At 39.6% G+C, this 25,816-nt stretch overlaps 1 protein-coding gene across 6 annotated transcripts in view; it reads left to right on the forward strand.

The window, feature by feature from the left end:
• The window catches only part of MTUS1 (microtubule associated scaffold protein 1), a 118,613-nt gene that overhangs the window by 61,997 nt on the left and 30,800 nt on the right, over positions 1–25,816 (forward strand). Inside the window, exon 1 of one of the 6 annotated variants that reach the window (XM_059844719.1) lies at positions 5,824–6,252. The exons of 4 other annotated variants lie outside the window; for them this stretch is intronic. In XM_059844719.1, the coding sequence (XP_059700702.1) occupies positions 6,132–6,252 (121 nt within the window). In that variant the 5' untranslated portion in view covers positions 5,824–6,131. Of the gene's footprint in view, positions 1–5,823; positions 6,253–22,739; positions 23,514–25,816 lie in introns of those variants that run through there. One more of the 6 variants, XM_059844716.1, reaches the window with a different exon arrangement.

Below are 25,816 nucleotides of genomic sequence, written 5' to 3' on the forward strand. Positions count from 1 at the left end.
GCTGGTTTTGATAATCAGAGAATGCCACTCTAAATTCTGAAGTAATCTGTTTTGAGTAGAGATTTTTTGGTTTGATTGTTTTTATTTAAACAAATGGTGTTTTCCTGATGTAGTATGTTTGTTAGAATTGGCAATAGGGTATAAAAAAACCAGAGGTACCTGACAGCACAGACTTAACGTATTCCAGATTTGGTCCCTTCAGCTAAATCTATCAGTGTATTTGCATTCATGTTCCTTGTGTTCTTCTCAGATTTGATTTTCTGAAACTTAACCATTTGGGAAAGTTGTCTGTTGTTCTGTGCTAATAGTCAGCACTGTTCCCTGTGCCTTCAACAGATATTTTTACAAAAAAACAAGGAATTCCAAAACCTTAAGGCTTGCTATGGAGTAACATATGAGCCATCTAATTCCAGTGGCAGTAGTACTGTGTGGGCAGTTTGTCAGATTGATGGACTGAAAATGTTGGGATTTTATTTAAAATTCCAGCAATGAGGACTTGGTAGGGGTTTTATCAGTTTTGCTATCGTGGCAGATGATCATTCATTAAGGCCTTTTGTAGCCCAACCAAAATTGTTTTCACACTACAAGGTCTGTTTCTTCTGTTAATGCTTTTAAGTAAGGACCTGTGTTCTGGATTACAGGTTAGATATTTCAAAGTTCTTTGTTATTATTTAGTTCCAAACTTCTGTGAGAACCTTGCTCTCCAGCTCCACACATCCATACTCCAAGCAGAAGTATGCAGAAGTATGCAGGCTTTCTACAGCAGGACTGTTTGTAGTTTATTTCTGTGGCATTTATTCTGTTGTGGGGAGGAATGTCTGGTTCCCGTCCCTGTTATTTATTTTGATGTTTCGCAATAACAAGCCACACAGAGGAGAGAGCACAGAGCTTTGGTTTTCTCACACTTGTCTAAATATTGGATAGGCCAGCCTCTTTGTGAGTAGAGAGAGCAGCTGAAAGGGATGTCTTTCTCCAGACTGCATCAGCTCAGTCCAAGTGATAGAGAAAATTCCCATGTTGGGAGCTGGAGTTTCGTTGGACTCTGTTAGGGGCTTCAGTGGACATAATACTTGAAAGATTATTGAGCTGTCACAGAAATGGGAAACATGGCCTTGTGTCAAAGATGGTTAAACAACTTGTACATCTGCCTTTTTTTTCTGCATGTCTGGGGTAAGGGAGAGTGTACAAAGCCCACACAGGTAGGTAAGAGACAGTGAGTTATCTTGAATGTGCTTTGTGCTCTCCGGATAAACCACTATCATGTCTTAGGGCATATACTTGCCAAATTGACTTTATTTACAATATTGCTCTTTCTTAGAGGCTCTCTGGGTATTGTTGTGAGGCCATGGATGAAATGCAGATGCATGGGGAATATAAATCAGTCTTGTGTAAATAATAGATCTGTAGGCTGTGGGTCTAGTTTAAGCATTTATCTTTGCTCTGTTGCTTGAGGTTTGAGCTCACAAGAACTTAAGCATACACCTACCCTGTTTCTGAATGGCAGCAAAGAGGTGGTTGTGGTTTTTTTTCACATTTGGCCAGATCATTGAAGCTTCAAATTTTAGGGCATTTTACTCTAACATTAGTGATATTGTACAGTGTCGTAGAGTAGTAGCTCGGTAGGATTTTGACTGAGGAAGTCTAACCAAAATGCCATTTTGAAAGGGACATCCTGCAAATGTACTTCCCTTAAATCAGAAGTTAAAAATGAAATTATTCTTGCAGTCTTTTTTGGCTATTCTCAATTCTAAAAGAGTGAAGATAATTTAAATACCAGTGTTGCATGTCAGAGATACAGATCAGCCTGATTCCTGTATCAATTTGCCTGGGAATCTACTGCAGCATCCCCTTCAGTTTGACAGGCTGCTGAATTTATAATGATTAAAAGGTTCTGTGTACAGAAAGAAGAAACTAAATTATTTAGGATTTTAGTTCCTTCTCTGAGGAAGGAAGATGTTTCCTTTTTTCTTCAGGAGAGGATTTGAGCTTAAAATTAGTCGTGAAGCTGCAGTTTGCATTTATTGTGGCAGCAGGTACTGTTGCCTACAGGACGATTAGCTTTTCAAAGTAGAGCACTGGCTAGAGCAAAGAGATCACAGGAAAGTGGAGTGGGAGCAGTCATTTTCCAGAAATAAAAATGAGGACACAGATGACCCTTTGGCTCTTGGCAGGTTCCAGCTTTTTGCATCTCTCTTTGCATAAGCTATTACCCTTCAGTTCTTCCTGAACTATACCATGCCAGTAAAATCCATCTGTTCTGCACTACTCTTGCTGTCTTGTGACATGGAGCCAAGTGTCCTTTACATGGACTACTTGGATCTAAATATCTAGCTCCTGATTTAGACCTTTATACAGTGAGACACTTAACTGTGTTCCAGTGGCATTTTTAGATGTTGGATGAGGAGAGAGGGAAAGGGACAGCAGAAATGCAGACACTGTGGATTTGGCCTTGTGAAGCTGAATTGAGAGCCTATACATGCCAGTGCACTTTGCTCCTTTTTTTTCATATTGCTAATGTTCCCAGGAGTGGCAGATATACTAAATCTGCTAGGGTTAAAATAGGTCTGGCCCCTCCATCACTCTGATGGTGTCATCAGGTACTGATGCATTTAGCAACCCAGACTGAATTACACGGTCATAACAGGATAGAGCCCCTTTGTCCATGGTAATCACAAGTTCTGCCCTTGGAGTCCGAGGGAAGCCAGCAGTAAGATACTAGTAAATAAAGTCTGTCTTGTCCTTTTGTCCTGAGTATATTGCTTCCTATTTTATTCTGCTCTTTTCTGGTGCTGTTTTCTATCACCCTTCTCTAATGTCAAGAAAGACCTGTCTGTGATCTTCATGTTATGCATGAAATGTAGACAGTGCAAGCTCCTGGCGTGCTCTGTTAAGATCCCGTGGATTACGCCCTGGCTTTGTAGTCTGGCAGCACGAGGCCCTAGATGACTATCGTGGGAGTGCAGACAGGAGTGGAAGGTGCTGTTCTCCTGAGCCAAGGAAACCATGCTAGCACATGCATGGCCACCACAGTGGGGCTATTCTGTGGTGTGACACTGAGCTCTGGAAAGATTACTGGAGGAACCTCTCTGCAAAATGAGTCTTGCCTGGGAGCTGTTGAGACTGGCGTGGGCAGTGCTCTTGCTGGCTGCTGTCAGAGCACTGGGTACTGGATGGCACTAGATGAGACATGCAGCCATTGCTCTTTATTCGTGCTGTCAGGTCTGCTTCTGAATAACACAGGCTTGTTTCATGTTTCTGGGGTTTCATACAATTAAAACTCTGGAGGCTGGAAAGGCATTTTTGACAGATTAGAAGGTTTTTTACAAGTAATATGATGTATTTGTTTCTTCATGGCCTATTTTCACCCAAGCAAAGAGCAGGAAAGAAGGGGCAGGAAAAGTGTTATTTGTGTATCTCGGTAAAAGTAATTTTGGCCTTTCCTAAAAGGATTTTGATGTTCATAGAGCTTTGGTCTGCTCATATTTTGTATGGTGATTCATTCCTTCTGCAGTTTCCAAACTGGTTTATTACATCATGTTTTTCCTGTAGAGATTCTTTGTTCTAGCTCCTATTCCTAGGAGGTTTCAGCAGGGTGTTCCATCTTCTCTGGTTTTACAGCCAATGAGGAGTTCTTTACCTTTCTCCTAAGCACTGATGCAAGGATGGGGAGAAGTGGTGGGTTGTTTTTTGGATGTGTTTTGTTACTTTACAGTGGTTTGGTTTTTGATTTTTTTTAGCCTGATTGGATTGTTTCCACCTTTTTGAGAGCTTTTGAGATTGGGAAGGTGAGAAAATATTTACTACATAGGGCAGTTTCTCCCTTGGAGGAACAGGAGGGAAATAAAATGGAGTTATTCCGGGGGTGCCCTGGCAAAAGGGTAAAACTTGGTGTGGCTGGCTGATAAATGATGTTTGAAGACTGGCTGTATGCCCAGTAAAAATCTCAAAATGCCTTAATTAAGAAAGGATTTGACAATAATGATCTAATATTTGATGAGATGTGCTAATGAAACTGTGCATGTGTGAGTACACTAATCTACTGAACTGTGCTGTAACAAGCCTTCTGGTTTACTGCTCAGTGTGGTTTTCAAGCATCATAATAATGCAGCCCAGAAAGGGGCAATGTCTTTGATAATAGTATTGGATTAGCAAAGAGTCTGGAACTGCAGGCTGTTGGAAAGCTAGATGAACACACATTGCTTGTGCCAAAACTCTTCAGACTAGAAGGAATAGATGAGGTTTTACAACAGTAATGACATGCATGCCCTGCTGTGTGCAGAGGCTGCCCTGGGAACCAAACAAAAAAACCTAATTTACTGTCTTTGTACTTATTTTGAATGGTTTTGTGTGGACTGAAGATGTATTATAGTACTTCAGAGTTGGTGTTTCATCAGTGTGCTGGGAAATAAATATTTTGGTACCTGCTTTGACAACATGCTGGTGTATTCTCATGCAGTCTGCTGTAGAGGTTGCCTTGGTGGGTCTGTCTCAGTGCTGTGCTGCAGCTCTTCTGCTCTACATACAGTGAGCATCTGCTTCAGTGTCACTGCACCGGGCTCTGCGTGATCTCAGAGATACCCAGATACAGCAACAACATGCTATTTTTAGTTCTAGCTGATGTGGAAAATAAGCTCTATGAATTTAAAGTGCATCTTGAGCAAGTAAGACATGCTATTACAATATGAAAGTTAGATTTGTGGAGGTAAAGAAAAGAGAGGTAAGGCACTGCTGAAATGAGACCTGTCACTGTGATATTAATTTGGCTTATACCAGCTTCAAACTAAGTTAATTTTTTCTGGAAGTGGAAAAACTGTTCAAAGGTATAGATGTTAGAGAACATTGGCTGGGGTTTGCTGAAATGGTAGAAGTGCAGAATCAATGGAAAAGTACCTAATTTTGTTGTCTCTAAAGAGTGACAAAGTCTGTGGAGGCCAGCTCTTCAAACAATACCACAGAAGTATGAGCTGCCACTGTCTCGTCTCCAACACTGGCTTAGAGTTCTTGGGTGGTCCCTGCTGCTGCAGCTGCCTGGTAAGGCAGCTGCTGACCTCAGGAAAAGTAGTGAAATGTTTCTTTTTGCGCAGGAAGGTGGCCAGTGCATGTATGTCGAGTCATGTTCGCAGGTAAAAAATGTGACTTTTCCTAATATGTAAAACAGTTACTCCTTTGCTTTATAAAAATATTTTTAATTTAATTTTTGCTAGTGGCAGTGGACTTCAACAAAGTATATGCAAAACTTTTTAGCTCATTAAATAGTAAGAGGAAACTTTTTATATGAGGGCTAATCAAATATGGGAAGTACATCTATTTTGTAAGAATTCTTCCAACACTGCTTATTTGCCTCAGTGTTTGGGTGCCTTCAAAACCCAGCTGGCAGAGAACTGTTTTAATGTGAATTAATGCCTGAGTCCTTCTCTGATGGTAAATGGATGCATCTGCAGTGTTGAGCTGCCAAGCTAAGCAGAATTTCCCTTAAGCAGCTCTCAAATACTGAATTGTTCTTAGAGAATAGATGTGTCTTTGGATTTCTTAGTACTTTAAATGTGGACATAACATTTAATTGAAAGAAACAGTTTTAAAGAGTGCACCCTGAAAAGATTTTTGGAGAGCGAAGCTGAACTATGCCTCCAGGAATATTCAAATAAGGTTCCTTACAGTTTCCAAAGAAAAATTACATGGACTGTGACATTGCTGGATGATATATTCAGCTGGTGAGACCACCCACTTCCTCCTCCTCCCTCCTCATCCTCCTCCTCCCATTTCTCCTTTTCCAGTTCCCAGCCCACGGAGTCCCATAGCAGATTGAGCATCGGTACTGTGATGCAATTCAGAGGCTGTTGGTTTTCGAAATCACTAAGTCGGTTTTATTCTGAGGACAAGCTCTGTTTTCAGAACATCTGGTGAGGAGAAGCTGCCAGCAGCATTTACATTGTGGATATCTGCTTTTACTGATTTTTTGCTTGTCTGTGCATAAGGAGTACCAGCAAAGGAATGGAGACCTGATTATTTCTTCAAGCCTGTTTTCTTTAGGAAGAATTGCTCACTTCTGCCAGTAGTGATTTAAAAACATAGTATGTGACAGTACATGGAGGCTATTTCTTGCTTGTTTGTCTTCCAACTGCACTGAAGACATGTTATGGTCCCCGAAATTTTCCTTATCCAACATGCGCATAAGGCTGACAGCAAAGGGATTGCTTCGAAACATTCGTCTGCCTTCTGGCTACAAGAAAAGCACTGTGATATTTCATACAGGTTTGTGTATTTTTACTATGATGATTAGAGCGTGCATTGAGTGAGTATCTTGTTTACTTCAACAGCATCTTGTTTTTAGCAAGTAAGAGCTGTACTGGGCATGAAAGTTTTTGAATTTCAGACAGAAGTCTGACTTTCAAGCAAAGTAGTTTCATATTCTAAGTTTCTGCATGTGTGCTGAGCTGCTTGTTTGGAAGATTGTTATTCTGTTTGTGAAATGTAAATTGGGATTTGCTCTTTCCTTGCACAAATCCAAAAATAGTATCAGGAAGTCTATGTTATTAAATATTTATCTAATAATTTTAATGGTTATCTGCTGGGAACACTGTCTTTTCTGTATCTTGATAGGGTGCAAGGGGGGAAGGCAGGGAGGGAAGTGGAATAAATACAGGCTATCTTAGTGTGGCTTTCTGTCTGTGGGAAATATTTGAATACTTACCTGTAGATATCTGTTATCACAGTTGTGCTAAATACATCTTACTTGCAAGTGGAACAAACAAACTTTTGTGCCTTTTCTTTCGAGACAAACCTAAAGGTACAATGTTTTGAGACACTGAAGGCAAGTGTGTGTGTGTGTGTTTAATTCATACACACACACACACACACAGAGAACACAAAACCAAAAAATATTACAAAATTCTCAGCTGCATCTGACCTGATTTTTATTTTCAGTGTCAGGCGAAGCAAATAAAGCAAGTTTATGGAAGGTGGGCTTTATTCCACAACATACATATGTCATTTTGGGGGTGAGGGGTGGAAGTTGTTTTTTTGTTTGTGCTGAGCTATGTGACATCTAGAGATGCCCAAGAGCATCTTACATAAGTATTTTTCTCCACTGTACTATTTACGATTTTCTTTCATTATACTCAGAGGGGAGCAAGCAGCTATATAAGCTAGTTTTGCAGAAGCTCTTCAAGAATTTCCTCTCTCACTTGAATACCAGCCTTTCTGCTTTTATTTTCTTGGAGTTGAGTGCTTCCAGTCAGCCTTCCTTACTGTCCTGTCTTTTCACATGGCAGCTTAAGCCATTTGCCTTGTCATTTCTTATTCTTGCCAAAGTAAATACAGCTTCAGAATTCTTATGGGATGATAAATGCATTTATGAACATAATACAGGCCAACTGTACAATATAGGCTTCTGTTTGCTGGTTACTTTTGTTGGCTTTAAACTAAGATTTAAATACCTTGATGGCAAAAACCCTTATGTAAAGGGTGTCTTTGTGCGTATAACTCTATAAATAATGTGAAATTTCTACATAACACATACTCCAGGACCAAAAATCCTAAAGGAGAAGATAAGGGGGGAGATAATGTTCAGTCTTCCAAATGTTCATTAAGTGCTACTGAAATTTATGTAATTTTGGAACGTAAATGTCAGTGCATGTATCAAGAGAATTTTACAATTATAAGAATCGGCTTTTGGTTTCATTTATTTTGAGTGGATGTGAAAGCAAAACCTGCCTGAAGGTCTCTGTGAAATACAACATGTAAAATAGATTGCAAACCCTGTGTTCTAGTTGAGCAGCACTGCATTAAATAAGAGGTGCTGAATAGACCTTTTGTGTGTTTTCTCTATGTACAGTATGTACAGACTACTAGCACAGCACTGAAGCCTCAGAGGTTTTTGCCTGCTTTTCCGCTTCTGCTTTGCTGTCCTTATGTCTTATAGGAAGTTAGTATGTTAGCAGAAAGATGACCAAGTGTTAGCTAGAGCTGAGTATACCAAAAAAGTAGGGCATACGAAAACCAGGTCATAGTCTGTAGTGTAGAATGCAAGTATGTATAGATAATACTGCGGGTTTTGAAACAGCTGAATGCATCAAAGCTTGTTAGTGATTATTTCAGGTTCATAAAACTCTGCAACAGTACATGAGGCAATGACTGTGTATATCACAAGCATTAAAAAAGGTTATTTTCTGTTGTTGTTCAATGCCAGGAGGAGCCATATTTAGTTTTGCAGCACCAATATGACTGTCTCTTCTTGTAGTGGTTTAATTTGATTAAAAAGACATGTGGCTTCTTTCCAAGGTCACATGAGCAGTAGGCACAATAAGCAGTAGAGAGTGTGTCAATAAATAAGGGAAGGGGTAACTGCCAGAAGGGATTTCAGGGTCCATCTAGGAACATGAATATGTATGAGTGTTATGTAAACAACACTGAGTTCCAGTTTTGATGTAGATTGCACTTCTAAGAAGCATTATCATGAATTTCATTCTTCGCTCCCTTTGATCATAGCACAGATTGACTGCCTTTATTACTATAGACCACCCTTGAGATACTTATGGCAATTGTTGAAGTGTAGAATTTTAAAGCCGTCTAGAGCGCAGGTCAGGTTGTATTATTTTGTATCCATATGGTGCTTGACAATTGCAGTGCAGTGACTTGGTGAGGTTAGAATATAATCACTTTTGGGAGGAAGAGGGTGGAATTTGTTCTTGGGTTTTCAGTCCGACTCAAGGGTAGTTTGCAGCAGCCTTATGAAATTTTTTCATATGGAGCATGGGGGGACAGAAAGTTGTTAAGGTGTTAAGTTATTCTAGGTTAGTCATTGCACTTTAGCATTTAATGCTTGGATCCTTGGGCTGGATATCTTTGCACTACTTGTATTGTCATTCATGTGGAGGTGTCCAAGTACCTAGAGTAGTTCAGATATGTTGCAGCATAACCATGCAGTGTGTTCAGGGGACGCGGAATAAAATCAGATGTTTTTCTCATAGGAAAGGAATAAATCCAGGTGAAATTTAATGTAATATTTAAAAAGTTTTTAAGATGTTTCAGCTTGTTGCCTTGTGTCTAACTTCCATGACTGTGCTCTGCACTGCTTCAAGGTCAAGATATCCAGAAGTTTCTTCTCTCTCCTTAAATGCAGGCAGACATCGAAGTATCATTTTTCTCAGCAACTGGAAGTATACCACACCTGCATTGTTAGCTGCATGTAATGAGTGCCCTCTTCAGCAAAATGGAATCCTGATACCTTAAGGCAATAATTTATTTTCCCATCCTGTGACTTATGAAACTTACTTGTAGCAAATAACTGCAAAAATATAAACACTTCAGAACTGCATAAACATGGCAGAGGAGAGTGGGAACCACTGTCCTTCAGTGATGAAATATTATATTTGCTTCCTTTATTGAGCCATTTAGGATTTTTACCACAGTGACTAAAGTGCTCTTATGTTCTTCATGCTTCAGTGGTGTGACAAAGTAAATCATCATCTCTGAGTAGATCATCAGTTCTGTATAAACTGTGAGAGAAAGACATTCTCTTATGAATGATTCAAAATAGTAGTTTTAAATTGCTTATGTTTTCTCTTGTATAAAGTGAAAAGTCCAGACAAGAAACTAGCTTTGCAAATGGAGGTCAAAGCTGTTGTGCTTTTTGTTGAAAATTTGTCAATGTTTCTATCTTGTTTTTTCTCAAAATGTTTTCATCCAGTCCCTCTTGCTGTTTTTCCGCTTTCTTTCCTTCCCTTAAGCAAACTGTACTTGGTGCTCTTGTCTTGCTGGTGACTGCTTACTAAACATGTCATTTCAGCAATACCAGTTTTAAAAGCTCCCTGGCTAATAACAAGAAAACATCATAAATGTGTTTACTTGGGCAGCTGACATCCTTTTTCAATGACTTCTTCCCAAAGATGTTCTCTGATCACATTGGGAGCTATAAAATTCTGTGTGTTGCAAAGCAGGGTTCTTAAAAAAGGATTCTAAAAGCCTGAGATGCTATGGGTTGCTTAACTGTTCATATCACTTTTTTCCCCATCCCCCTGAAGAATAAGTGAAGTACTGGTTAAATGTCTGACACTACAGTTTAATACAGCACTACAGAAAGATACCCAACACACTGAATCTTGCTAATTATTCTAAATCCAGAAGTCTGCTGGAGAAATTTTATACAGGACAAGTATGTTAAATATTTGTGTCACCCACCAAGGAAAAAAATAGTCCAGAAGTAAAGCCAGCTTATCTGTTCTGAGCAAGAGAAGTTGAATAGCTGGAAACTATTCGTCATGGGGGATTTTGAATTTAATCATGTTCCTGTTTAAGTCAATGACATTCTGCTCCTGACTTAATCTATTCAAGACTGGGTTCTAAATGACCTGCCTGATGTGCCTGATTTCAGTCTTAGTAGGTCATAGCTTCAGTAGGCATGTACATGAAAACTGTATGGAGATTCTTATTTTCAAGTGTCACAGCTATGTGTTTCAGGGTTTGTAAGTACAATTTGTACTCTATGCAAGTCTCATTCAATAGATGTGTTTACAATAGCTATAAACTAAAGATATCACTAGTAATTTCAAAGGTAGCATCAGTAGCAGAAAGGATCTGCCAAGCTCATCCAAAATCCTGCCCCCCAAACAACAAACTCCCCAACCCAACAAAAAACATGCCAGAGTCAAAACAGAGTAACTTATATGTGATGTTAACATTTAACCTGTGCATATATTTAATAAAATGTGAAAAAGAATTGAAATGGGTATCTTTGCCTCAAAAAATCTGAGAAAGAACAACTGGTATGCTGCTGAAAAACAGATGCATAGCAACTTGTGTTCTACTGTAGCAAGTGATGTTGGATTTTGTCATTCCTTCACTTAAACAGATTAATTATATGTGGAGGATGCCCCAAGTATTTGCCAATATGAAATAAATAGAATTGTTGCTTCAAGCACAACCTCATAAAAGAAAATTGGAGAGTAAATTGTTGGAGTAAATTGGAGAGCAAGTATAAAAGACAAAACAAATAATCCCTACTAGTGCCTTTGCATATTCTAAGTGTGCATTTTTTCCCACTTGACATATCTAATAGGTGAAAAGGGTCTGGCTGCAAGTTCTATTGCTGTAAAGTAGGTTCGGGTTGGAAAATGATAGGCAGCTACACTTAGACTTAAAAACTTGAATAGCTTTTTAATTACTTCAGGGTATTTCCAATGTGCTAAAACAAGGCTTATACTTCTAAATCTGCCCCTTCTAGTTTTGCAGTTTGTGCAGATGAATCTGTTAGCATAGTAGAAATGGCTTGCAGCATTCAGACAAATGAAGTATTACTACTTATTCAGCTCTTCTGATCTGAATTTCCTAAAACATACAGCAATAGCTTTCTTTTGAGGAACATACCATGACATTTCAGTGGTAGAATGCAACATTTTGAGGGTCAACCAATTGTCTCATTGTCTTGTGTTACCCTTCTTTCTTTGCTGGCACTGAAAACTGATGTAGAATTTCTCCCATTTCTAGTTAACTTCATTTTATGTTAAGTAGTTTGTAGATTAGGACCACAGTTACCACTCTTACTGCCATGAATGGCAAGAAATGGCAATTTCTGTTTATAGAGATTTGCTATTAATTTAGTATCATGTAGTGAAGCAGCATTGCTAGTGTTTTTCTTATTTAAAAAAATTGTAATCTCTCAGTATTGCAATGCATAGGAATAACCTGGGTCCAAAGGTGAATCATTTGATGACTTTAGGGAAGTTGTGGTGTTCCAAACAGCTCTTGACTGTTTCGCCCAATATCATGCCAAAACCTAACTTACTTGGAAAATTATTTGCAAGCAGACCCTATCTCTCCTGGCTTGTCTTTTAGAAAAAAAATCTGTGAAGGCTGCACTGGTCAAGCAGTCCAGCTGGAATAGTGTTGTTACTGTTAACAACTAAAAATGTTAGCACTATCACCAGCACCTTTCTAACCATGTCCACCAACAGGTCACAGAGTATTGTTTCTGTTCTGTCTCCTACGGGGACAACAAAATACCATTTGATCTGCTGAAAAATGAATGTATTGGCAGTGTTACTTACATCTTAAAATAGTGTAAAAACACCCCCCAAAAACAGCATCACTTAATTTAGCTATCCAGATACTCAAATGTGGAAGTAACCCACCTTAAATAACCTGAGCTCTATCTGCTATCCAGATACTCAAATGTGGAAGTAACTCACCTTAAATAACCTGAGCTCTATCTGCACATGATGTTGCTTTACAGTTGCTATATACAAACCTTTCATCGGTATCATCTTTACTGATGTGTAGTAATTGTACCAGGGCATTAAATAACCTGGGGTCCTCTGTTCAACTCCTGGTTAAATTTATATTTGCTACTTTTTGTCATGATAGTGTGCTGCTTGTACACTTATAGCAAGTAAAAGATCTTCCTCAGGATCCTTGTGTAAACAGTTTGTATGTGATGTTATGGAAATACTTCTAGTTAGGCAGGAAATAGAACGGCTGGGAACATCTGTGGTGAAATTCTTTTAATGAAAGCTCATCCTTTTCTCAAAAAGAGCTAGCAGTCCTTCAGTAGGAAAGTCACAGTATTACAAATGTTACTCATTTATTGCTTAACTTCTGTAAGAATAATTTTAGACTTTCAGATACTGCTTATATCAGAAGCATCTAGGTTATAAAAAATGTTATGTTTGTATTTATTGCATGAATAGACTTTGTGCAAAGCTTTGTCAGCTATTTTAAGTCATAAAACAGGATTATTGGAAATGTTTTCTGCAAAAGGATAAGTGAACTTTCTTAGAAAGCCAGTTGCAATTATTCTACTCCAAATAAAACAGAAGACTAGAAAAAATTTGCTTTTCTTAGCCTTAAACATGGCTATGTTGTGTAACAAATATAACAAGGCTTGCTTATTTCCACAAATATTACTGTACAATTTGCCACATGCTTAACTCACTTATCAAGTTAAGATGTTTTGCCAGTTAAAAAGAGAAAAGGTCCTGATATGAAATGAGTAGCATAACCCTATTAAACCTGTATTTCTGTATTTCAGGAGGGACCTCAGGATTTAAGGTAAAGGAAAGCAAGATGTGTGTGTAATATGCAGTGAATATTTTTCTTGCTGCCTTTGTTAATGGCCCAAGTAAAGGTGCTCATATTTGGAGATTTTTCTTGAGGATTAACCTCACATATGGATTTTGGTCCTTGTGATAAGTTATGGGTATGCCCCAGTGAACACCACACTTACCTGAGGTGTCAGCTCCTCAAGAAGATTTCTGTTGTCTTGTTTCCCTCCCTCCCTCCTTCCCTCCTCCCAGCCCACCATCCAATTAAGCCAAAATGTCTGCCCTCTTTGTAGTTTGCTAGCTTGAACAGAAGAGACTCAGGGGTACATAAAGTGTAAGGAATGATATGTTGAATGTTTTAAACCTTCTCCACAGGAACTGCTTGGTCTCCACAGCCAGCATGACAAGCAGTCCCTCCTTGATGGAAGCACTGGTAGCTGTCAGGCAACATTTGCCAAAATGGTGTTCAGTTGTGCAGCTTGGTTAGGAGGGACTGGAAAGAGAAGTCCCTTAACTGCTCAGCAAGCAGCAGAAGGACTTTGTGCCTCTCAAAGGGTGGAGACATATTTTTAGCTGATGAAAGTGCTGGATGCTGCCCTGTTCCCTGTTTTGTTTTCAGCTTGGCAAGACGTTTTCAAAGAGGCTCCGAAATGTTGCACTTAGGCCATTCTGAAACAATGGTGTGCAATGTCCCAGGCACATCCCTGGGGAGATAGCTTTGCTGTTTAATAGCAGGAAAACTGCTTAACATGACAGGAAAGACGCAAATAGGTCCTTGATGTGGTAACTGCCAAGATCCATATAAGCACATTTTGTGTGTCTTTTGAAAATGTGGATTTCCAGCAGCACTTAGAGCTGGTATGAGGCACTTGAGATGTGATATTTTCTGTCTTGAACTTGCAGTGAAGCATGGAAGATTGAGTTCACATGAATGATTTTCACTAGCAGCAACTGAAGTGCTTTTATTGAGATGCTGCTCTATTCTGTTGACCAAATGATTTTTCACTGCTAGGGTAGCTTTAAAGTACCATTTTGAGTTTAGTTTTAGACACATGTTCATCTACATTGGTATTCCTTAAAACATGCTATGCTGCTGTCTCCTTAAATAAATTTTCCTAAAGTTGAGAGTTTAATTTTGATAGTTTAAATTTTCTTTTATTCTTCAGGGACTTAATGTTAATTGTTCTGATATATGTAATCAAAAGGATGAAAAGCACAAGTGCTTCAACTTCAAATTAGAAAAACAACTTTCACTTGTGTGAACAAGCCCAGTGGAGGTGATCACATGCAAGAAATATTTTTAGTGCTTTAGAAAATCAGTACTGATCTAGAGTAACTCAGAGTCTTAATTGTGCTGTGAAACAATGTAGGAATAGATAACCCTTTACTTAGGCACAGAAAAGTTTATTGCAACTTCCCTTATGTGATCTTGTCATGCCAAGGTACTCATCTGCCAAGAGGGTAATGGTATGTCTCTGCCCTGTTGTGTGGAAATGATGGTACAAATTAACACTTTTGTAAAGTAATTGCTTGGTTATTTTTTGGTCATGGGAAAACACTAAATCTGGGACTGAACCTGAACTTGTCAAATGAAGTCAATGCAGCTGGGGAGGAACAGCCTGCTGGGTTACCATTTTGGGCTGTGGTTAAAACCAAGATAATGATTGGAACAAAGTCACTGATTGATGCCATAGTCAATAATGTTGAAACCACTGCATCAGTGTTTTATGCATAACCCCTAAGAGTGCCAGGACTGATTCTTGAAGGGATTTGGGAATTTGATCAGTTACTGTAAACTTTAATTGTCTTAGTTCATTTCCAGCCTATAAGCTTAATCATGCCTATAGCATCACAGAATTATTACTTTTTTTAATCTTTGGAATAAATTAATCTACTAGCTTTGTCTCTGAATTGGTTTGCACTCTATTTTATACTCAGAAATTTGTGACTTCTCTTACAAAGTGAATCTGTATGTACCAAAAAAGAAAATTTGGATGCTAACTGTTAGTTTTGTAACTTGATATTGCAAACTGTGGCCATCAATTTTTTTGAGGAAAATGTTTGAATTTAACTTCTTAGTGATCCTTTGGTAGATAAAATATGATTATATTGGATAACTTAGCCCTGATTATAGTGCTTTCTACATGCTTAGAAATGCTGTCACCTTGCTTTTTAAAGAACATTATTAGCAAATTAGATTTTTAGTCTGAATTTGCTTTCAAATGGCTATAGGGTTTCATGAACACAGGAAGATGTGTTTCAGCTTCAGGAACACTTTCGGTACAAAGGCAATAATGCAGGCAAGGCTTTGGAGGCTCTCTAAATTCCCACTGTCTGCCCTACTTTTTCTTCCATAATATCCTTTAGGCAGGATTTCAGTGCCATAGTTAAGTCAGTGACATTTGTTAGAGTCATATAACATCAGCGCACACTAGTGTGATTAGATAAATAGCTTCTGAGTTCAAACTAAAAGCAATTCTACCCTCTCTATCGAAGATAGCTGCAGATACTGCACAAGGGAAAATGTTGCGTATTTAATGTACTTGTCTCGTGGTCAAAAATGTATTTTTCAAGTCACTTCTTTGTACAGTTGTTTTCAAGGGAAGATTATGATTCTTTGCAAATTACTAAGCCTTACATATGCTCTTCTCTGAAGGATTTCGAGTAGCTGAGAAAATCAAGTTCTTGAATCTAACACTAGTCTGAGCTAATGTATGTTCTGGCTGTTAGCTAATGTGTTGGTTGTGAAGAAAGAATTACCTTGTTTAATTAGAAGCAGGCACAATTGACAAAGTGAAGTTTGGTGATTCAGTCAAAATTCCAAATTTGTTCCAGTTTGATTGGTTTGTTGGTTTTCTTTGCCTTTACTGCAACAGTAGACCTCTATAGTACATCAGCAGCAAGCAGTTGGCAAATTTAAAATATTCATTGTATATACTATCAGAGTCCTGTTTGAAGTTCTTCCTAGTCCTTTCTTGGGTCGTTGAAGCCAAGTTTTATATGTAGAAACAGATTTAATTTATGATGCAAAAAATTAAGTCTGTTAACTTCTCTTACTTGGATTTGTAAGTAACAGTATCTCTCCCAGTCACTTTATGTTTATCCCTAGCATAACTTATAATGCTTGCCAGCTCTTTCAGAAGGAAGCATGTTAAATAGTTGAAAAACAATTAAGCTGTTCTCACATCTGACTTTCCAGAACATAGGAGACTGCTCTGCATGTGTGAGAGCAGAAGAGGAAACTCAGCTAGCCTTTTAGTATCTGTGTGAAATGTGGCATGAAGAAAAACTCAAGTCAGTGATTTCATCTATGTGAAATCAGGTTGGGTTTCATTTTGAAGAAAACATACAATGAAAAAAATGCAGCAAGTCTTACCTTTTTTGTGATAACACTTGAGGTAAAACTTGAGCAGTAAAAAACTTTTTGAGGTAAAACAATTGAGCAGTCTGGTGAAATGCCTTTTGTGTCTAGGTAGTGTTTACCTTGCTTCAGCAAGGAGTGATGTAAATGGTTCAGGATGCTTTTTCCAGCCTTGTATTCTTGATGTTGAGCAAGGTGGGGTGGACTGTAGTGTTAAAGAAGGAATACATTCAAGTGTTGCAGCTTAAACGGCTTCCTCCTTTCTGGCTGTGTTTCAGCCATTTCACCCATGGTAACATGTGAGGGCTGGGATTTTTACAAAGGCTCCAACAGGAAGGGGCCTGTATTGGCATCGTTCTGCTCTCAGGTCTTGTGTGAGGGTTTCCTTCACATGTCTGTAACACACACACTCTGAGTATATCCAGGGAGAATATGGAGAAACAAAGGGATCAGGATTTGTACTGGGGGGACAGTTCATTGGATCTGGGAAGGTTTGCCAACAGTATGAACTAATCATGGTGAGACCTCTGTCTCCAATGACTCTGGGTCCTAATTTTGTGGACAGAGGCTGCAGAACGAAGGGCACAAATGTGGCATATCCTGTACTTGCAATGAAGCAGTAGAGGGCACCAGACTGTAAGGAGCAACTTTTTGTACAGGAGTTAAGGAGAGAACAGACTCAGAGGAAATAGGAGCAGAAGGGAGAGACACCAGTCTTCAACATCACTCCCTGCTTGGGCTTGTTTTTTGGAAAGTTGTGTACTTCATGGATGACAAGGCACAGCTGCAACTATAAGAAAAAGGAGAACTGCTTCACATATTTCTTTGCCTAATCAGAGAAATACCTGAACTAGAAACTTACTGAAACATAAACCCCTTATGTAAAATAAATATAGCTTCCAGTATATTGTATATTTTAAAGTTAGGAAATCCAAAGATTTAAGGTTGCTTGCAATGTATATGATGAACTGATGTAGCAGAGTTCAGATACCTAAAGTGAGGATAATACATTGAGATGTAGTTTAGTCTTTAATTCAGTCCTCATTGGCCGAAGCATCAGTGCACTGTAGTATCCTCATGCAATTACTTTCCATCTTGTGGTCATCTTTTTCATTAAAAATGGATGACAGTGGGGGTTTTTTAAGGTGGATGAGGTAGTTTTATTAATGTAGATATGGTCAATCCCTCTCATATAAAAATATCCATGCTCTAGGATTTCTAGTACAATAAACTAGTTCTGCCATCTGCCTTTTTTTTCCCCCCAGACAGTGGTATGTAGCGCTGTATGGGTAATTAACATGTGTTAGGCTTTGTCCTAGTTCAGAACAAGCTAAAAAAAAAAAAAAAATCAGGCATCAATATCACCCGTGATTATTTGGAAAATAACCAGGACAACCCTGATGCACTGGTAGCCTATCTGGTGAATGTTAGAGTTGTTTTCTGTGAATTGCATTGCACTCCAAATTTGTTTGTTTTGTTTGTGGTCATCTCTGAATGTATGGTGAGCTTATTGATGTTTTTATTTTTGTAGTAGATATGTGACTTATATTTGTGCTTGCTATTTACTAGCTAGATCACACACAATCATGCAGAATATTCTGAGGTGGAAAGGACCCACAAGGGTCATTGAGTGCAGCTCCCAAGTGAATGGCCATAGAGGGATTGAACCCACAACTCTGTCATTAGAACCATGCTCTAACCAACTGAGCTATGAAGACTTAATTCAGTTCTACATATTACAGTTCCTGCTAACTTGACAAAATACACTGTGAATGTGGAGGCAAAATCATTTTGTATAGTAGGTGTTCGGTGTTCAAAGCCCAACTAGTGTTTCTGTAAAACACACCTGTGGTACATAAAGTAAAAGATGTGATGGGAACCACAGTGAGATTTTAGAACGTAAATACTTCTGAGATTTCCCTTTCCTTTTCATTACTGTGTGTATAAAGGTTATACCCGGTTCTGGCTGGAAATGAGGAATGAAAAGGGATGGTTTTAAAATTTTGCATTGAGGCTACAAGTCAGTGCTGTAATAAAGTCAGTGGGTGAGGACAGACAGAGACTTCAGGAACAGTACTTCAAACTCGATGCCTGGGATAATATGTGATGACTCTGCACTCCCCCTCCAGGCTGTATAGCATTTAAAAAATACATGTTGAAGAACCTTTGTACCCCTTAAAAAAAAAAAAAGCAGAGAGATTTCTGCTGTGTGTATTAGTCCTTCTGAGTCAGTTGAAGCATCTAGGTCAGGTTTCTCTACCTGCAGTTAAATTTTGTTCAGTTCTTGCATCTTCCTTAAAAGCCTCTGTGGTGGTTGATTGGTTTCTTCAGAACAATTTGAAACAGATTTGATGACAGCTGAAATAAGCTGGTGTTCCTGGACATGGACTAGTACTAGACATTAAAGAAGGGAAACTCAAGAGGTTACAGTAAGAGTAGAGAAAAGGGAGAGCTGCTGTACTGCTTTAGGAAGAATTTTAGTTGTCTTCTTTGGCTTCACATCAGGTTGATGCAGGAGGAGATGCAAGAAAGTGCTGTTTTCGTCACCCATTTGCTTTGAGGCAAGACCACAGATAAAGAAGCTTTTGAGGTACAGCATCTTAAGCATTTCAGTTGAGCAGATGATCCAGGTACAACTCTGAAGAATGAAGTCTTTTTGCTGCAAACTAGAACTGGCTCCTGACTGGCATGCTTGAAGTGTGAACACAGCAAGTTGGGACTGTCTGCACCAGCTTATACATACAGGCCTGAGGCAGAGCTTAGAAACAAAACATCACTTCTTCAGGAGTCTGTGTTTGTAGAATCACCAGCCTGGACTGTGAGAGGCACAGGAGGAAGGTGTGTGTTCATCACTTGCCAAGATGGATGCAGGCAAAAATTACAGCTGACCAAGCTGTGGAGGGCCTGGGGGGGTTTGAAGACTTCCATCCAAGTCCAGCCCTGCCAGGCTGTCTGCAGACACCATTAATTTTGTTTTGTGACTGCTATCCCTGTGTATTTGTCTGACCTGGCTTACATTATAGCCCAGAGCAGGAGTTTTGGAAGAATTTAAGGTGGTAATTTACAGCTAGCTGAATTTCCAGGTCCTCTCAAATGTAATGTATGTACCGCTGCAGATTAAACCCAGCAGCTTCCTTATTTGCATGGGTGTTCTTAAGTTGTCCTCTCCTAATGGGCATGGCTTGTCACAAGGCAAACTTAAAAATTACACCATGAGATTAAATGGCAAATCAGTCTTCCTGTTGCATTGCTCAAATAACTTCTACACATTGTAATGGGGGGAAGGCATAATTAGAGCTGTAGAAATACAGATGCTTTGTGTTTGCTGGTTGGCAATTGTCTAAAAGATTTTTGTCTGTAATGTGAAAGAAATACCTTGAAAACAAAACAAAAGACACCCCCAAAAAAACCCTCAAACATATCTCACACAAAATAGAGCAGATTTTATGTAAGTAAAGTAAGTCCTTTTTTGTTCTGCCTTAATTCTTAATGTACAGGTGAGAGGAAATCCTCAACAGTGGTTGATCCATGTTACTCTGTGAAATCAGGAATTTTTTTCCTAAACGGGAAAAACTGTTAACACACTTAAGATGCATCAAGGATAGAGACATCTTTGCTGGAGCAGAAGCTGATGTGCAACAGGTGAAATGGGTAATTCTGAGACAATGAATTCTAGGTTCTGAAACTTGTGCATTGGTAGAATGTTCTCCATCTGTTGTTGGCTATCAAGTATTCCTGTTGAGAGACAGGTTGTAAAATTCAGAGTAGCAGCAGCTTCTGTGGACTTAAAATTTGCTTTGTAATATTAACCTATTAATATAATTGTAGGTAAGGTTTTAAAGAGTGTCTTCCAGAGTGGAGAAAGAAAAGGAAATGTGTTTGAAATCTATGTAAAGAGGGTGATCTTTACAAATTGACAAAGATTCCTTATGATCAGTCAGCCCATCTTAGTTTGAGTGAGGAAGGTACCAAACACATTGACTGCCTTCTAGGTGGAATTAATGTGTTCATATAGATCAAGAGTCCAGCTTCCAAGGGCAGGTTTTCTTCAGTGTATTATGCTATAGCAGAGAACACTTGGCAACTATGGTGGGTGTGCACACTTGTAGAAAGGAGGCTGCAGCTTTTGGATTTGGTGATGTTGGACAGGAATGACAATTACAGCACCTAATTTAGTCACCTGAGCTTTGTCAGCCAGGTTTTCAATGTAGCTTATGTAAAGGAAGGCTTCCTTCAAGCACTTATTGATGTTGTAGTTAGGATTCTGCTCTAAGTCAGTATCTACAGGAACCTGTTCCACTGCAGAGGGACCCAGGAGTATCAGTTGGAGACTGTTTTTTATCCCCTAACATTTTTTATGGTGCATTTTGGTTTGGTTTTGGTCTTTTGGTTTTGTTTTTTTGTTAACTCAGCTGAAATCACTGCTTCATGGAATCGCTCTTTGTGTAACCATACCTTTAAAATCCTCAGAAAGTGAAATTATGCAGGATGGCACTTGAGCTATTTATCTTATTATAAACACAGGATTCATGTTAGCTGCCTAAAGTTTCTAGGAAGATTTAGATCTTGGAGGTTACATGCATGAGTCTGGCAATACCCTCCCTTTCACCTGTTTTCCAGCTTTATCACAACAGAACCAGTGGAAGTATTTTCAGACGGATTTTGCTGTCTGACAAGGTCTTTGCAAATGGTTCACCAAGTGAGATTTTTAGGAACTGCTAAGGTACAGTGAAGAGTGGAATGCAAACTTACACTGCCCAGCTGAATTACTGCAACTGATGGTCAAGGGATGCAGAAGTACTGCTACTGCTCTTATCTGGCTCTCTTTACCTACCTAAATCTTTTGGCAAACATGTTACCTGGATTCAGACTTCAGTTTGGGCTTCTGCAGTCCATGTGCTAGTCTTTAGTGGTGCCTCTGTGAATAATAATGCTTAGAAACTCTTGGGATAGCTATTCAGCTAGGAATGGTGCAAGGAGCCAAAAGGGGAGGAAACTATACCTGTGGCCTGTAGCTGTGATGGGAAATTGCATCAGAAAATCCGTGTGTGGCCTTCTGGCAGGTGATACAGTGACTTGGAAAAAACCTCTAGCATTGACTTTGTGTTTATCAGGGGATGTGATAGCAAAAGTGTTGGGGAATACCTGCAAGCCATGAGGTGCTGTGTCCGGAGGGTGCATCTCTGATACCTTCCTGGTCCCATTAGTGTGCCTGGACTAGTGTAGGAGGAGCCCTGGCAAACCAGCAGTAAACTTTCACTGAAGGCAGGAGTCCCCAGATTGGCCTTTTGCCCAGCAGCACTGTAGTGTTTTGGAAATCCTGAATCTTGCATGCATGGGCCATTGGCATTCCTAGCCCAAAACAGTGCTGAGGGGAGTTATTGCAGTTATTGATGGATAGCATGGGTTTCTGCCTCTTAAAGCATCCTGGAATCATGACAGGGCCAAAGGTATGGTGTATAAGTTCTCCTGAGTTCCAGGTTCTGTGTTCTGAGTCCTTGTTCTGCTGGGTGTTGTGCTGAGTACTTGCTCACCTCTTTGAAAGCAGAGACTGGCACCTTCTGTAGACCAAGATCTATGTGGTATTGGTCATTTTTTCCAAATTGAATGCAGTGACTGTAACTAAAGTGCTGTATAACACAACAGCTAACAGCCTAGTGCCATTAATCTGCCTGTTTTCACATGGAGCCTAGACCTATTAAGAGGTTTGTGCTTAAAAATAAGAAGCCTTAGCTTTTCCAGAGAAAAGTTAGCACTCAGACCTGGTAGCTAAAAGGCTTGGCCTCCTTTACATGGCAAAAATATCTCATTAGTAATTTTCCCCATATTAGTGTGATAAGCCTTTATTGTTTGTGGATTAGAGGGTTTCCTCAGGAACTGTGTTCTTCCAGAGATTGCCAGAAGGGTGTTTGTTGCTGTGTGAATAAGGAGAGCACTCAGTGAGAGTGGGGCATTATCAGACGTGTCCACAGATACACACCTGAACCTCACATTAGCAGGACAGGTGCATAATCACCTTGTTGAATATACAATTGAAATTACTGCACACTGTTGATAATCGCCTTGTTGAATATACAATTGAAATTACTGCACACTGTTGAACTGTTTGGCTTTCAGCCCCTGCAGGCGATCCAGGCTTCCTTTGAGCCTTTGTGTCATACAGGAAGGGCCAGTGCGTTCTCGCAGAGTGTTTGGCTGCGTTGCAGCAAACCTGGTTACTGATGCCCAGGCATACTTGATTGATGCACAGATCAAATGACTGTTGGGAGTGGCTTTTGGGGTGACGTCCCACGTACAGTGATGTCAGCAAAAGATTTTAAAAAATTCAGGTGTGGCATAATCTGCCAATTAAACTGATTAGTGCTCTGGCTGAGTCCTGAGAAGGAGCTCTGACTACAGCCCTGCTTGTTGAAGTCTTTTATGTAGTGCCTTTGGCTCACCTTGTACGAGACTTCTACCAAGTGCCTTCACTGCAGGGTGCTGTAAATTGTGGTAGGATACCATCCCAAGGGCTGTGTGCTAGCTGGCTTGACATCAGAGGAAGTCTGATACTGGCTCACAGATGTCCCTGACAGTGTGGAAGCTGTGACACTGGAAGAGGTCCTGTGACTCCCGTGGGATCGGGATGGAGTGCATCGCTGCTCTGTTGGCAGAAGTGAAAGCTAGCCAGGAGGCAATGCAGGCTGGGCAGAAGGCACTAAAGCATGATGTGGAAACATCTCAGAAGGAAATCAGAACGGTGTTAGCATTGCAGAGGAGTCAGCAACAGGTGAAAGAAGATCTCAAAGCAGAGGTGAAGTCCAGTCACTTGGATATAAGAGCTGTGCTTGAGGAAATCCAGCGAGTAAGAGAAGAAATGGAAGCTCGATTAAATGCTCAGGCTGACCTGGTGTTACTGATCAAAGAAGTGAGCACCAATTTAACATGTGTAGACAAAGCTTTCCAGAAAATGGAGGAGAGGCAGAAAGTTTTTACCAGCCTGCATCTTCCCACCAGAGAAAATGTTGAGCAAGGACTTCTCTTTGAAAAATGCTTACACCAGACGCACGTGGGTTTTGAAAGACCTGTGGAAGCTAACAGTTTGGATGATGAATGTGAAAAGAAGGTGCTTGGGGGTAAGACAGTTGTGACTGTAAGTGTGGGGAGAGAAGTGAGGTTGTTTCTATTTGTGCTTGTCAAGAAATTTGTTTAGTCTATTTTGAATGCTTTTAAGAAATTTAATTGTTTTTAGAAATGGAATCTCTTGCTTAAAATAATTTGTAGTTAGTGTAGAAACTACTACACATACCTTCCTAGTACATGATATGCAAAGGAAGGCTTTGACTTGATTCTACAATCCAAAAAAAGTGTGTTAGAGATTTTTCTGGTAATCCAGCAACAATGCACAAGATAGGGAGGCTCAGGAAACCAGTAGCACAATGCAAGCTCTGAGATAGCCAGCCAGACAAATACTGTGTCAAGTACTGGGCAGAACCGCAGCACCTAAATGTAACTTTGTGGAACACACCCTGTGTACTGACAGTTGTGTATGTCTTGCCTCTGAACGGCTATTAACTAGAGAAGCTATGCATGAGAAACAGTTTGCTTCACAGAGAAGCTTGGAGTGGGTCTAATCCTCTCCCCAGTGAACTGGAGACTGCTGTGCCATCCATATAATGGCTGTGGGGGGCGTGAGAGGATTTGTGGACCTTTTCCAAGATCCAAATCAAATCATCTGTGAATGATACAATCATCAAAAGGCTTTGTCTTTGCAAAATCACTGCTATTTTTTTCTTTATTGGTGTGAAGGATAGGACTTTAGATGGTGATTCTTTCCAGTTACTGGACTACATGCAGTACTTGAAAATTTGATTTTCTGTCTTCCAAAACCAAGCTTTCCAACTACCAAGCTTTCCATTGGGTAAAGGGGTTTTGAGCCTGCTGGAGAGGGGTCCAGAACCTGATTTAAAGTTGGAAATTGTTCTGTGTTACAAGTCTGACTCTATAGAGGTGGCAGGTGAGCCAGCCCAAGTGAGAAGGGCTTGGGCTGTTAACCAATACTGTCTTTAAATTAGATTCTGTCATTGATGTGGTGGTATCAGTAATCAGACTCACGATGCTTTTGTCTTAATGAAAGCATGGCTTTTGTTTTGACACCACAGCATGCCTTCTATACAAAGCTGGAGACGATCTGTCATTGCCCAGAGGTACATAGGCCATAAATAAACATTGTAGTGTCAGTGGTGTTAATCTGTAGAGGCAGTTCATGCAACAGAGGGCTCATGCTTTTCAGCATTTGAAGTGGCTGTGTATAGCACATGTCTATGATAAAATTGCCAATAGGAATGTCACTGAGTTTTACTTCATGCATGTTTTTTGTTCAGCTTTTTTTAGTATAGTATCAAGGGCTGGCTTGGTTGGATGCTTGAATGAGCTTCTTGGAAAATACTTGGTGGTCTGGGCAGGAGGATAAACGCAGTGGTATGAAACTGACAAAGTGATAAGGGCTGACTGAACTACGGAAACAATGGGTATTTGGAGCCTTTTGTCATTTGTGGCGAGCTGTCGTATCACTGTATTTAAATAAAACTTCTTCATTAGGTAACTAACTGTGTGATGTAATTTTTCCCCAGTGTAAAAATTGTCCACAATTGCTCAGGTTTAACACGGCTCTGTCAGCCTCCTAGAGATGGTTGTAAAACGAATTTCAAATATGTAGTTAAATTATGACACTAGCATCTGTATCAGTGAATTTACCCAATACTCCTACATCAAGAATAATGCTCTAGTTCTCTATTTGTCATAAATGCAGCATTCAGGAAGGGGAGGTGGAATATGTGAGCGAGTAGGAGTATGTAAGGCAGTAGGGAAGAACTGAGTCGACATGTTTATTCTCTAGTCCCTGCTCTTTTTTCCCCCCTCTCTTCTTGATTATTATTTGTCACGATTTTTGAAGGAGCTTCAGAAGGTAACCAGTAGTTTCCTACACACAGTGTTGACCATAAGATTGCTGGAAATTTAACATGGTTGCTCTCAGATGTGAACTGGCATTTGTGTAAAAGTTTCTACTTAAAAGATGTCGTTACACCATGAGAGAAGTGGTCATATTAGTTAAATAGTGGTAAATATAGCTAGAACTGGCAGCCAAGCTCGATCCTTTTGTCCTACAGATTTGTATTTTGATTTGGGTTGATTCACCTTTTAATAGCTCTAATATTAAACTGCACAATGGTATGTTTCTAATTTTAACAGTCTTTAACAGTCTGCATCTCTGAGCAGAAATGTACGGATATCTCCAAGAATACAAGGGTATCTGAACACTTTAAAGCAAGATATGATGACAGTTCTCTAACTAGCGGAAATTCTTGCCCAGAGAAGATTTATCTGGAAAATTAATAGGTTCAGGAGGCACTTTATACCAGGCTCAATAAGGAAGGCA

Source organism: Haemorhous mexicanus, chromosome 4 (genome assembly GCF_027477595.1).
Source record: "Haemorhous mexicanus isolate bHaeMex1 chromosome 4, bHaeMex1.pri, whole genome shotgun sequence".
Lineage (NCBI taxonomy): Eukaryota > Metazoa > Chordata > Aves > Passeriformes > Fringillidae > Haemorhous > Haemorhous mexicanus.